The sequence below is a fragment of the Chenopodium quinoa genome, unplaced genomic scaffold (assembly GCF_001683475.1).
Source record: "Chenopodium quinoa cultivar QQ74 unplaced genomic scaffold, ASM168347v1, whole genome shotgun sequence".
Lineage (NCBI taxonomy): Eukaryota > Viridiplantae > Streptophyta > Magnoliopsida > Caryophyllales > Amaranthaceae > Chenopodium > Chenopodium quinoa.
In genome coordinates, this window is record NW_018744466.1 from 3,046,529 (window position 1) to 3,061,277 (window position 14,749).

General features: G+C 37.4%; 1 protein-coding gene across 1 annotated transcript; it reads left to right on the forward strand.

Moving 5' to 3' along the window:
• The first annotated feature begins 1,755 nt into the window (after window positions 1-1,755).
• Window positions 1,756-7,840, forward strand: LOC110697520 (TOG array regulator of axonemal microtubules protein 1-like). Its single transcript, XM_021874888.1, has 5 exons — window positions 1,756-2,015; window positions 2,187-2,293; window positions 2,389-2,536; window positions 6,942-7,136; window positions 7,243-7,840. The coding sequence occupies exons 1-5, from the start codon at window positions 1,905-1,907 to the stop codon at window positions 7,474-7,476; spliced, it is 795 nt and encodes a 264-aa protein (XP_021730580.1). The 5' UTR covers window positions 1,756-1,904; the 3' UTR covers window positions 7,477-7,840.
• The last annotated feature ends 6,909 nt before the right edge of the window (window positions 7,841-14,749 follow it).

Genomic DNA, 14,749 nt, shown 5'->3' on the forward strand with positions numbered 1-14,749 from the left:
CCCATTGACACACTTAGAGACTCTCTAGCTGCGTGAATCCTATAATACAGCTCTTTAGAGTCGAGAGAGTTCTGGCTCTCACTACTGGCGTCTGACTCGTCACTAGAGTCCGACGAGTCATTTGGTTGTAAAGTTTCGGCAGGAGCCGCCTCTGCTTCAGAAGACGAATCCTCAGTTTCATTTAGGGGTTTAGAGGGTTCAGCAGGGGTCGTCTCCTTCTCAGGAGACGACTCCCCAGAGTCATTTAAAATTGAGTCGCCAGGTGTGCTTGGGGTACCAGATCTATGGTCTGGAAGGTCATAATGTGTATAAGAACCGTCTGAATTAGTTACTCGGGCAGTTCTCTTGACTCTTGCCATGGTGTCCTGCACAGACATGGAAACAGTCGGACGCTGTGCAAAGGACAGGGGTGGTTCTAGAAAGGTGGAGTCGGCACTCCTAGTCCTAGATTCAGCCATCCCCGATGACCGACTGATCAACAACCTAGGTCGTGCCGAGTGCCTTTGAGACATCATACTTTGTAAAATAAAAGAGGAAAAAGATTCCAAGAATGGATGTTTACCTGAAGATGAAAGTTGAAGTAAACTGAAAGTAGGCGTCCGAGAAGAAAGTAAGCAGCGGGGTACGACTGCTCGTAAAATCACAAAATAGATGGGGCCCGAGAGATCTCTTTTCAGAAGCAATGTGAACAAAAGACTTGTTGACCAGCCCTATTTATAGGGAAAGAAAGAGCAGAAGAACATTCAAATTCAAAAACTTGGGCGGGAAAATACTCGGCCAAGCTATCCGTCGACACCTGTCGCCTCCCCACTGGGCGACGCTTTTCAAAGGTCACACGTGCCAGGTCACGTGCCACCTGTGAGGGGAAAATTATTAGGGGGATTTTCCCACCTTATCACACCTCTCCATGTGGACCAATCAGGTCCTGACAAGTGTCACTCAGTTGGACTTATCAGGGCCTTCCACGTGGCACACTTCAGCTGGTCCACCATGGACTTCCTATGCTGTGCCATGTGGCCCTTCAGCCTTGCCATGTAGCAGATTGGGCCCAAATCCCAAGAAAGCCCAGTCAGTCCTAGGATTGGCCAAAAACCTAGAACCTGGCACGCTTCCCAATGCTATAAATACTGTCATAAATGCTCATTAATGACAGACTGTCACAAGAAACACACGGATTGCACAAATCCCAAGACAATCACACACCACTCGGTACCGCCTGCTAGACCCGTCCTAGCATCCGGCACCTATTTACATTCCGCATTACAACTCCTTCATTCACTAACTTGATCGTCGGAGGCGGAGCTCCCAACCCAGGAGTCTCCGTTCTTTTGTAGGTACAGGCGCGTGGCTCCAGTCTCGAAGTTGTAACTCTCCCGAGGGACACAGAAAACCCCGAAACACACCGGATACCGGGTCCAAAATTTCTGGATTCGAAATAGGAACTGGTTCTAATCGGATCCAAAATTTTGGAACTGGACCCGGACCCAGTTGGACTAGTTCTAAAATTCTGAACCCGTCAGGTGTAAACCAATTCCAGTTCCAAAACGGGGTACCCTAAATTTTTACTCATCCCTAATCATGACATTTGAATAATATAATAGTCAAATTGATACATTTAACAAAACTTTAATTAAAATAGTAATTCACAAACTTTTTAATTAAAGTAGCAACACGATAAAAAGACCGACCATACAATAGTTGACAATAAAAACATAAAACAATGAAAGCACAAAGATATCTTACCATGCTCGATTTTGGGGATTCAAAATTTGAAATCCCGTCTACAAAGGTCAAATACTACTATTTCTACTGCTTCAAATCTCACTTTCAACCTATTTCATTCTATAAACTCTCCATTTTCACTCTCCTCTCAAAATTTCCCTTTCATTCTTCATCTCTCAACAATGGCGTTGCCTTCCAACTGCGACGAGAATGCTCCTGCTGTCGAAATCACAATTGATTACCTCTCTTCCGAAGATCTCAAGCCCTTATCTGACCCCGATACCCAGATTCAGGTTTCCCCTCTTTCTCTCTCTTACTTCAATCGTTTAGTTTTCTGCCATTTTCTTTTATTGCATTAGTTTTGTTTGTCTGTTTCGGAAGATTTGTTGAAAAATTGAAAACAATAGATCTGATTTTAAGAAATAATTCGACCCTTTAGTTAAAATGGGTGTATGAATTTGCAGGGTTTACTTGAGGGTTTGGAATCGAAGGATTGGATTAAGGTCTGTGAATCTTTGAATGATACTAGGAGATTGGCTATTTATCACTCTACTCTTTTGCTCCCATTGCTGTAAGTTTCTGAATTTTAATTCTACTTACTAATTCCTGGAAATTGCTGAATCCGTTTCGAAAAATAGTGTGCTAATGTATGTTTCGGGAATTCAGGGAACCGGTTGTAGTGGTTTTGGTGAAGGCTATGAAGAATCCGAGAAGTGCTTTGTGCAAGACATCTATTATGGCTGCTGCTGATATCTTCGTTGCGTATCGTGATAAGTTGTTGGAACCTGATTTCTCTGGTGGTTTTGACAATTTGGTAAAACCTCATATATTCGTTCTTGCTCCTATATGCATCTTTTGTATAAGAATGGCTGAATTTTGTAGAGTTCAACTTTTTGTCATATGTTTTAACCATGTTATTCCTTGCTCGATGATCTAATTTTCCAATTTTAGACTAATTTGAGTGGAGTTTGGTCGACATATAAGTAGTGGTTGGAGAAAAAAGATCGTGAACTTTATGAAAGACTAAAAAATTTTGGGGGCATTGTTTTAATTTCTCGTCCATGATGTTATTGGTCTTTTCTCTGGTAATGGTTAATCATCTATTGTTTGTTCAAGTTTAAACTTGTTTACATATGAACTTACCTAAATTGGATCATTGCTTTTTTCGATTCCCTTATCTTTTTATTTGGCTAGTTATATTTGTTTTGTTATGCAATTAACTAAATAACTAGTGAGTTGAGACAGAACTCAATGATGTCTTGTGCCATAAGAGATGGCGTGATGAATTGTCTCTAAGTCGATTTTTATTGTTTGAATGTGATACATGTGAAATATGAAATAATCTAGTATATGATAATTTAGCTATGGTCTGGGGATCCATATTTGATGACTAAAAAAATTGTATAATTGCCCTAATGTTTAGTTATTAACAACATTGATTTGGGTAGCTCTTGAAATATGAGTTGCAGTTGTTGCTAAATATATTATGCTCTAAATAGAGCTTGGTTTAAGTGTCAGTTATTAGACTATGAGCACACACCTTTCACGTTGTTATAAGAAACATACAAAGGGTAAAAAAACTATGCATACCCACACCCATACCCTTATGGTCCCCGCTTTCTGGCACCTTAATTAAAAAAACAATAAACAAGATCCACTACCTTATTTTCCATCCACTTATACTCAACAAAACCCACCATCAATTTTCTCCTAAAACTATGTGCCTAAGAGAATTGTGAAGTTTTTTGTGGGACGGAGGGGGTATTTGTTACAAGACTTATGTTGTATCCACAATAATATATTCTCCTCTTCTTACATGGATACCTTCCTACATTGTTTATACTATTTTACAATGAATAGTATTCCCTCTTGTTGGTCACTCTTTGTCTCCTTGTGAAAATTCAAGATATGTCTTGGATATTCTTGTGATTGAGATTGGATTTATTATGCATAGATGCTAATAAATTCATCTTACATTTAAATAAGAAATTAGAAACGCACATAGGGAATATGTTATTTGGGTGCTAATACCAATTACTTCGATTCCTCCTTGAACTAAGGTAGTTTTAAACAATTAGTTATCATGGTGTATTAACAAGTCTATACTTTAGCAATCAAGTTTATTCTCTCATTGGATAACTTTCTACGAGTCCATATAGAGTATATAAGATATAATTCTATGATACAACTTTCTTATGTTTCCTAGAAATTTGACTAAAGTCTAATTTCTTATATGCAGGCATGTTTAGCTTAGGTGTGTTATGTGAAACCTTAGGTCTGGTCAACTTGCTTTAGAATTTTTATTTATACTATCATTGTTGCTTATCAGTTACTCCCTTTGTCTTGTTTGCCCTAGTTTCTAATTGGTTTGTATTTTCGAGTTTGCCCTTAGTTATAAAAGAATATAAGAGATCATTTCTTTACTCTCACACGTAGGCTTTGTTCGATTCAACTAATTTTTCAAACAATTTTTTTTTTTTTTAAATTGAGGTTGTTTTGCTTGAAAAATATGCATAAACTCTCTCTCTCTTGTTCTTGTGTGTAAAATTGTTTGTAAAAAATTATTTGTATTTAATTGTTAGTAAAAAATTACTATTTTGTTTGAACTTATCTTGACATGATCTGTTTGATATTTGTCATTTAAGTTAAGATAATTTGAACCTAATGGCAACAAAGTGGTCAGATGGTCGAGCACTGGTTCTGAAAACTGATCATAGAATGTTCTGAGAAATTTAAAATCACAAGGGGCAGGTATGGGTTGGTTAGCTAAGATGGAACTAAAACTCCATAATCAATAAGAGTATTGGCTTTTCAGTTTTTAAGATTATGATACCTAGTGAGTGACATTCAACTTTTTAATTGACTATACAAACACTTGTAAATATCAAATCCAATGGTTTCTGTGTATGGAATTGTATCAAGGAGCTTTCATACATGTTACTGTATGTGGTTTTATTTGCTTATACTACATGTTAATGGTGTTTAACTGTCTTGATGCTTTATACCAAGAGTTGTTCTGTGTTCACAGATGACTCACTATTGTACCACTTGTTCTGTCTGTTGCATTCATGATCATGCATACTACAAAATTTTTTTAGTGTAGCATTTCGTGCAGAATGTCATCCAGTTTTATTCTTTTATAGCATACTAGAAGTGGTCTTTATTGTCTGCTTGTGATATAGCCATGTAGATTAAGAGGGATATGAATAGAGGATTATTCTGTTTTCCTGCCTTTAGGATTTGGGTATTTTCTTTGTTATGTAATTTGATTTTTCACGGAGGGGAGCATTTTGTTGCACATAGTTTCAGATGGTAACAAAAGTCAATGTCTTAACATGATAAATTCTTTTATTGATTGCTTGAATTGACAGAAGGCTTATACACTAAGATTCTTCTGGAATCTGTGTCCTTTACAAAAATGTGGGTTCATCTCTCTGGGACTTTAATGAAGTTGTTGCATCCACAAGAAAATTAGTTACTAGAGCAATTGTTAGGTTGGGCCAACGGATTTTTTCTGTAAAAGATATGGCAAGTTGAAATTTGATTTATTTCAGCAACCAATATTCACGCCTTTTCTCAATATGTAAAGATATTCGTTAAATGATTCTTTCATGGGAAATTCTACATAGTAACTTTGTACTTATGTCATTTATAGGGAGCATGCGTTCCCTTCAATTTTGTCTTAATGAATCACTGTGAACACTGAACAATTAACAAAAAAAAAAAAAAAGGTAGATAGCTTTTAGTGGCTAATGTTGCTGGAATTACAATGCAAGGCTTGCAAGCATATGCTATAAATTGGAACTGACCTTCTCCACACTTTTGTTTGCCCATTTGCTTCTTCACTCACAATTCTATTTCTTTTCACTCAAACTTTCTTTATTGCAAAGACCAAAACTCACTCATGATGAATATATATATGCCTTGTCAACAGTAAGGATTTCATTAATGGCTTTGTTATCCATGTCATCTCTACCAAATTCTTAATCATCTTTCTCTCTCCTTAACTTTTGCTTCACTTAAAGCATGTATCCTTGTGCTGAAGGATCTTGGTCATCGGTAGAGGAATGTTAATTTGTGTTGTTTCACTTTGATTCAGGAAGACAAAATTGGAAATGGCTCAAGTACATGAGTACCATGTAGAATTTTTCTTCTATATTTTTGATGTGTTAGCTCTTTGTATTTTTTTTTTTTTTTTTTTGGGAGAAGGGAGGGGGGGGGGGGGCGGGGGTTTAATGTCTACACTTTTACTGCCTTTATAAGTTTATCGGAGTAATAGTTCCATACTTCTATACAAGTGTTATTTGGTCCCATGGTTCGGTTTCGGTTACGATCACGGGTATGATGCGTTGATCGCGGACCGTGTCACGGTTATCGCGATGCAAATTTGATTTAAAGATAGTTGAAAATTAGAGCGATCAATGGAGAGATATGGTAGAATAGTAAAGGATTAGAGCCGTTAGTGGGGAGATATTTCAATATATCTTTGAATAGGAAGTAACTTTTGAGTGAAATAATGGATGTAACTTTCAACAAGGGGTGATTTGGGGTTGGAATGTTCGATTCGGACAAAATTGCGGGTTTTTTTTACATTCCTTGTTGATACGGACAATCTCGGTTTGGTCAATTGAAAATCCTTGACAAAACGGCCCAATCAAGACGTCGCGGCCTTGTTTTTACACCATGTTTGGTCCCTTGTTCTGCTTTTGCTCTTACGTTTCTTTCTCAATACTCTGTCCCACATGCCCCAACTGAAAAATTGAAACAAAAATAAGAATATAGGCAGCAACTAAAGGATATGGGATCTTGTCTTTTTTTTTTTTTTTTTTTTTCGATCTGGTACATGCAGGCTAGATTGGGCTGCCCTGTCTCAGGGTATCAGCCCATTAAGACCTCTTCGCCCCACCCCATCTTTCTCTCAAGTCTTCTCCAAAATGAGATCCCCCCCTATAGACATTGGGAAGTGATGGCACTAGGCCACAAGAGCTTCAGCAAATTTTATTTGTTTGATGGTGCTTTCTATTAATTTTGAGATTCATTTGTAAAACCATTTTAGTTACTGATGTCACTAGGCCACGGGAGCTTCGGCAAATCTTATCTGTTTGATGGTTCTTTCTATTGATTTTGAGATTCATCTATCAAAACTGTTTTAGTTTTATGTATAATTTTCTTCTCTCTGTATCTTAATTTGCTGCTAATTTCCCATGATGTGCCCTCAGCTGCTACAACTTTTGCTGAAAGCATCTCAAGACAAGCGGTTTGTGTGTGAAGAAGCAGAAAAGACCTTGAAAACAATGGTTCAGTCTATTACCCCTCTTCCTTTGCTTCATAATCTTCAGAAATATGCCCGCCATTCCAATCCAAAAGTCCGGGCTAAAGCTGCTGTATCCATCTCTAATTGTGTATCCAGAATGGTAACATCTCATTCTGTACTGTTTGTGGATATGGTTATGTTATTCTTGCTGCATTTCACTTATCTGGTAATATTAACATAATATAACAAATGTCTTTTGATTACAGAGCTTCCAAGATTTACAGGACTTTGGGTTGGTTTCACTGGTTCAAGTAGCTGCTAATCTGCTGAATGACAGGCTTCCAGAAGCCAGAGAAGCTGCACGTAGTATTACCATGTCAGTATACAAGTCATTCACTGAAAATGACGATCAAAAGCCAGAGTCGTGGCAAATTTTTTGCGAGTCTAATCTACCAGTACTTCATGGACAATCCATAATCAAAATCACAACTACTAATTAGGCATATAGCTGCTACAGGCAGCAGCAGCAGCCGTGTACATAGAGTATGATTGATCTTCTCTGAAGATGCCTTCAGAAAATTTAGGTCCTCATCAGTTCTTTTGTGATTTACTAGTTGATGTTAAGCTGTATCACGTGCTTGCTACGAGCGTGGAAAATGCGCATCTCTTTTCAAATCAAACGTGATCGAGTTTTTTTGTCTAAGGTGATACAGTCATGTATTGTAACCCCTGCTGGCATGGTGTGCCCTTTTTTGATGTCTATCTTCGTTCTGGCATTGTTATAAACTCCTTTATCATATTACTTTTATAATATGAGAACATGGATTTTGGGGCTGAAATTTGAATGTTAATATCCATTGAATATATTAATACTTGTTTGAAAATTATACACCATCCATTCTAAGCTAACAAGAACTTGTTTAACTATTCTATAATGTGTGCACACTATAAGGTGTTTGTTTAGGGGAGTAAGAAGGGAGGGATAGAAGAAATGCTGTAGTTGTTTAGGGGGATGAGTATTAGAAGGGGATTATTGGGGATAGGGATAATACACCAAACACCTACCTTATCCCTCTATTTCTTCTAAAGAGGAGGGGGGGGGGGGGTATGGGCTTGGTTATAAGAAAGTAAAGGGATAGAAAATGGGTTAAAAAGAATAAATTACTCTTATTGAATAAGGAGAAAAGTGAGGATAAGTTTGTAATTCATCACATCTCCCAACTTATTTCTCATATATACTCACATACCAAACTTGGATTAACAATTATTTAACTTATATCACCTATTAATTTTTTATCTTTATCCTCCCTCTTTATCACGTTCTTCATATCAAACGCTTTGTATGGAGTAGAATAGAAGGTTTTTTTTTTTTTTTTTTTAAATAACAGTACAACTATGCAGAAGGGAGGCTCGTAGAAAATTCCATCCGTTTTGAATTGTAACCGATCAGATTTGACCCGAGAAATTTAGGATCCCGATTTGAAAACGACTTGAAGTCAACTCGAATTTAAATTTAACACGATCTGAACTTCATTTAGCATCGATTTAACCTTGAACTCAACCCGAAATCGATTTGACCCGACTTAAACTCAAACCAAACCGGTATGACTCGACCTAATCTCAACCTGACCCTTTATTGACCCCAAAAAATACCTTCTTTTTTTTTTAATTTTTATTTTTATTATTGACCCAAAAAAATACCTGATTCAATCTAATATGTTTTGACTTGAAGTAATATTAACCTGACCCGATTTTAACCTAACCTGATATTAACTCAACATGAATTCAAACCAATCATAATTTCAAACCAACCATAATTTAAATCCTACCTATGATTTTTAGCCAACCATGATTTTAAACCAGAAATGTGTTGTAAGACACTACTTTAATCATCCTAGTGATCTCTTGCATTACAACCCTAGAAGGTATTGTTATCAAATTAATCTTTCCGATTTTCCCTTAATTCATCTATAAGGCCATTTATAATATCCACATGACAAATCATGAATATACAGAATTGAGAAGACTCCTGGCCAATTTATTCCATCATCACTTGATGCATTCCCCATGTTGGTAGATGTTTCAGGATCATCGCGATGTGGTTGTTGTTTAGGATTTGGGAATTCATATTGCATTTCTGGATCAAATAGATTTTCATGGTTCTCTTCAGGGAATAATTTCTGTTACATTTTCATCATCTTGTCGTCGCTTACGTGTAGGACGTTTAGGAGACAAGATCAAAAGTTGGTTTTTGGTTAGCATGTCTTTGTAATTAGACTTTCCTCCCGTAGTGGTTGCCAAGAAACATGTTGGTGCAAAAATGCATAGAAGTCAATAATATCCTTGTGTAAGACAAGAATACATGCCCATAAAAACTATTGGACTTTGAGTTCGAGACCTCGCTAGGTGTACTTATAGTCTTATAATTTATGATCACCAAAGCAACATTAAAAGTAAAAGACAGATTAATTAATCATTAAACGCAAATACAATACAAGTAGGAATTTAGAGAGATAAACAAGCTGACAATCAAATCAGATCCAAGGAAGAAGAGTTACCTCCATGATTAATTACAATCGAAATTTTACTAATCGCTCAGAGAGTTCAAACATTCTATTGCTATTGTTATTACTATTGCTACATTAATATAGGCTACTGAACCAAAAAAGTTAAGAATGAAAAAAAAATTAAGAACTTTTAAAAAACAACGTAAATTGTGTTAGGATTAATTCCTACTATATACTTTAATCTTCATATCAGATTAATCAGTAAACTTTAATTGCAAACGCGTACCTGATTCCATGACAATTGATCGAACCCCTTCTTGATTATGCGTCTTCTAGTAGATACACATTGTTGGGTTTTCTCTCTATTGATGGGATATTATTGAGTGTCTATTGTATGTACTTCTAGGGACCATAATCCTAGATGTCTATTTATAATGCATTATAAAGGGTTCAACGGTCACTACACATGAAACTAAACCCATACCCTATAAAAGACGTAATAAGCCCAACAATAATAATAATTACTTAAATGGATCACTTTATTTTTGGGTTAAATTAGATGATAGCGTATAAATACAATCATAACCGTATAGTCCACATACAGTATTGTATTTAGGTCCATAAATTTCTTACAATCTCCCACTTGGACCAAATACAATTACATGTTTGTGATTCTTGTTAATTGCATTATACTTTAAAACTTTATGAGCTCAGAATACTATCATTTTCACACGTTTTTAAACAATTCGGTCCACCAATTATATTAATATAGAGTCAAAGCAATCTAAGCTACAATTAACGTAACTAGACCATCAATGGCCACAATGTTAACACAATCAACGACATGAATCAAGCATAGGTGTGTAGCATGGAAATAACATAAATGTCATCCAAAATGTCTATTTCCAACTGGTCCACTTTAAACTTTAGCAAGATCACAATATGATCTAATAGAAGAGTAAACCAAACTGAATACTTTATTTCTACAGAAATACTTTACAATATTCAAAATGTGTCAATGTCATACAAGCAATAAAATAACAAACTCCCACTGAAACTATATATCTTTATGTGGCATGACACCCATACGAGCAGTGTGCTCATGAAATACTTTGGGTGGTAAACCCTTAGTAAGCGTCATGGAGTTTGTGCTAATATGCTCTAAGGACAATTATTTACTCTCCACTCTTTCCTTCACAGCTCTAAACTTAACATCAATATGCTTTGATTTTGTCAAGCTTTTGTTATTGTTGGCATACAATACTGTTGACCTGTTGTGACATAGCAATTTGAGTGGTCTATCAATACCATTCACTATGCGTAGACCTGTGACAAAATTCCTTAACCATAATGCATGGTTGGATGCCTTATAACAAGCTATGAATTCTGCTTCCATGGTGGAAGTAGCTGTAAGTGTATGTTTGACACTTTTCCAAGAGACAGCTCCTCCAGCTATGACAAAGATGTAGCCAGATGTGGATTTCAGGCTATCTTAACATCCAACATAGTCAGAATTAGTGTATCCAATGATCTCAAGTTGATCTGACCTTTTGTAAGTGAGCATGTAATCCTTCGTTCTCTGCAAATACCGCATAACCCTCTTTACTGCTTTCCAATGAACAAGTCCTGGATTGCTTAGATATCTGCCCAACATTCCAACAATGTATGCAATATTTGGACGGGTACAAACTTGAGCATACATAAGGCTCCCTACAGCTGATGCGTAAGGGATCTTCTTCATTTCTTTATTCTCAAAGTCATTCTTTGGGCATTGTGTGAGACTGAACTTATCTCCCTTAGCCACAGGGGTATCACCTAGTTTACAGTCTTGCATGCCAAACCTTTTCAAAACTTTCTCGATATAGCCCTTTTGTGACAATCCAAGAGTGCCTAGATGGTGATCTCGATGAGTTTGTATCCCTAACACAAAAGAGGCGTCCCCAAGATCTTTCAGCTCAAAGTGATTTGATAGAAATATCTTGGTTTCGTGCAAATAGCCTATATCGTTGCTGGCAAGCAATATGTCATCAACATATAAAACCAGAAAAACATGCTACTCCCACTAAACTTATGGTACACACAATCATCAACTGCATTTGTCTCAAAACCATGAGACATAACAACTTGATGAAACTTAAAGTTCCATTGACGGGAAGCTTGTTTGAGTCCATAGATGGATTTCTTTCATTTGCAAATCATTTTATTTGAATCTCTCGAAACAAAGTTCTTTGGTTGTTTCATATAGATGGTTTCCTCAATGTCACCATTGAAAAATGTTGTCTTAACATCCATCTGATGTAACTCAAGATCATAATATGCTACAAGTGCCATCATAATCCTAAAGGAGCCTTTAGAAGAAACTGGTGAATAAGTCTCCTTATAATCAATGCCTTCCTTTTGATTATAGCCCTTAGCGACAAGACGAGCCTTACGCCTTATAACATTTCCATTTGGATCCCTTTTAGTCTTAAAAATCCATTTACAACCAATGGGTTTCACACCTTCTGGCAATGGAACAAAGTCCCAAACTTCATTGTCCATCATGGACTTAATTTCCTCATTTATGGCATCAATCCACTCTTGAGAGTTAGGGCCTTCAATGGCTTTGCGAATGGTGATTGGATCATCATCCACCATTTCATTATCCAATTCTTGTTCTTGAAGTAGTGCAACAAATTCTTCACTAATTTCATTGTTATCCTCGTGTTCTTGGAGAAAAACAATATAGTCATCTGAAATTGTACTTCTTCTTTCTTTAGTGGATCTCCTTAATGGCACTAGTTCTTGAAGTTGTTGAGTTTGTTCATCAGGAATTTCCTGTTGATTCTGAATAGGGGAATCATTTTGAGTTTCTGGGGTTGTACCTTCAACCATGTCAGGAATGGATGTCTGATTATGATTGATAACAATAGAAGGAAGAGAAACTTGTTCCTCTTCGAAAATTAACTCTTTAACCTTATCTTCCCCTCCAAACTCAACATCTCCAAAAAATCTAGCATTTCCCGTCTAAAAAATTTATATCCCTTAGACCTTTCAGGGTACCCAACAAAGTAACAACTGACAGTTCTAAAGTCCAGTTTCTTTTCATTTGGCCTATAAGGCCTTGCCTCAGCTGGACAACCCCAAATGTGTAGATGCTTTATACTGGGTTTCTTACCAGTCCATAGTTCATAAGGGGTTTTAGAAGCTGCGTTAGTTGGTACTTTATTGAGAATATAAGTGCGGTCTTAATGGCCTCTCCCTAGAGGGATTCTGGTAAGGTAGAGTGACTAACCATACTCCTTACCATCTCCTGTAATGTTTTATTGTGCCTCTCAGCTACACCATTCATTTGAGGTGATCCTGGCATGGTGTATTTGAGGGACAATTCCACATTCCTCTAGGAATTTTGCAAATGGCCCTGGACGTTGTTCACCAGATCCGTCATTTCTGCCATAGTATTCACCACCACGATCAGATCTGACTTTCTTAATTATTTCCCCAAGTTGATTTTCAACTTCAGCTTTATAAGATTTGAACACGTCCAATGCTTGGGATTTCTCATGAATCAAATATAGGTAGCCATAACGAGAATAATCGTCTATGAACGTAATAAAGTATTGTTGACCATTCCAAGAAACAGTAGGAAATGGTCCACAAATGTCCGTATGTATTAGTTCTAAGACATCTGAAGCTCGTTCGGCTCCTAATTTTCTTTTGTCTGTTTGTTTCCCTTTGATACAATTAATGCATACATCAAAATCTAAAAAATCAAGGGAATCAAGAATTCCATCTAACACAAGTCTTGAATTCTTTGTTTAGAAGTATGCCTTAAACGTTTGTGCCAAAATGATGAAGAATTCTCATTTGCTAATTTTCTTTTGATACCAATAGAACTGACATGCAAACTTTCATTAGATGAAGCAATAGTATCCAACAAATATAGGTTGTCAAATCCAGATAAAGAACCAGATCAACTAACTTTGAATCATAAAAAAGACTAACTTTATTGTTTCCAAAAGAACAAAGATAACTAGATTTGTCTAATGTAGAAACAGAAATCAAATTCCGCCTAAAAGACGGTACAACAAAAGTCTCTTTCAAATCCAAATGATATCCATTCGTTAATGACAACCTAAAAGTGCCTATAGCTTCAACTTCAACTACCTTGCCATCACCCACAAAGATTTTTCTTTCACCATCTCTCGGTTTTCGGCAATTCAGACAACCCTGCATGGACACACTTATGTGAGTAGTAGCACCAGAATCTAACCACCAAGTGTGTTTAGGTACCGAAATTAAATTAACCTCAGAACAGACAAAAGAAAGAAACATACCCTTTTTCGCACGCCATGCATGGTACTTAGTGCATTCTTCTTGTGAGTCATACCACCACAAAAGAAGCATCCAGATGCTTTTTGTTTAGGATAAAAATACCTTGTCTGCCTGGCCCTATAGCATGATGACACGTGTCAGTCTCAGAGAGGCCCAAAGGGGATCCAATCCTCTACTAACACGTGGCACCTTAACCCTAAAAGGGGAACTGATCCCCTTCCAGTATAAATAGAGGAAAATCCTCATTTATTACACATTCATAAATACATACACAAAAAACCAAGAGAAAAACCTTTACATTCTGCACTTTTACACATCCGAAAACGTTCTAACTTGATCGTCGGAGGCGGAACTCCACCCAACCGGAGTTTCCGTGGTTTTGCAGGTACAGACAGTCGACGCGCATTCTTGGAATTGTAACTCTCTCGAGGGACTCCAAAAACCCCGAAACATTTGGCGTCGTCTGTGGGGAGAGTACTTCCGAGGTGGCATCCGAATTTGTACCGCCTGTTGAGGGCAAACAACCTATAACCGAGACTGAGGTCCACACGGACCAAGATAGTGGTGACGAATTTGAGATCGACACCTACGTGGCCCCAGACGGGTCATTCAGAACTATACGCACCCGTTCCAAGGAAACAAGGGAACGGAGCGAAGACAAAGCTGGTCCTAGCAGCCCAACCGTCAAGCCGGCTGGGCGACCCCATACGCTGGAGGGTGCTGCCCCCGTAACTAGAGACGAGCTCATGAAATTCATGACGAGTTTCAAAGGGGAGATCAAGGACATAATAAAAAAGTCAACTGGCACCAACAAGGGTCAGTCGACCAAGAAGCCTTCTCCCTCCGGGAAGAAGCATGTCAAAGATCGTGTGCCTACTCCTCAACCTAAGCCAAAGGGGTTGGACGGGCCCCTGATCGACCTATCCAGACTTCGTTTCTCTAAATCAGGGCA

Coding starts and splice junctions, on each gene's coding strand:
- LOC110697520 (XM_021874888.1), top strand. CDS start 1,905: ATGGCGTTGCCTTCCAACTGCGACGAGAATGCTCCTGCTGTCGAAATC. Junction 2,016..2,186: donor ACCCCGATACCCAGATTCAG/GTTTCCCCTCTT, acceptor ATGAATTTGCAG/GGTTTACTTGAGGGTTTGGA. Junction 2,294..2,388: donor ACTCTTTTGCTCCCATTGCT/GTAAGTTTCTGA, acceptor TCGGGAATTCAG/GGAACCGGTTGTAGTGGTTT.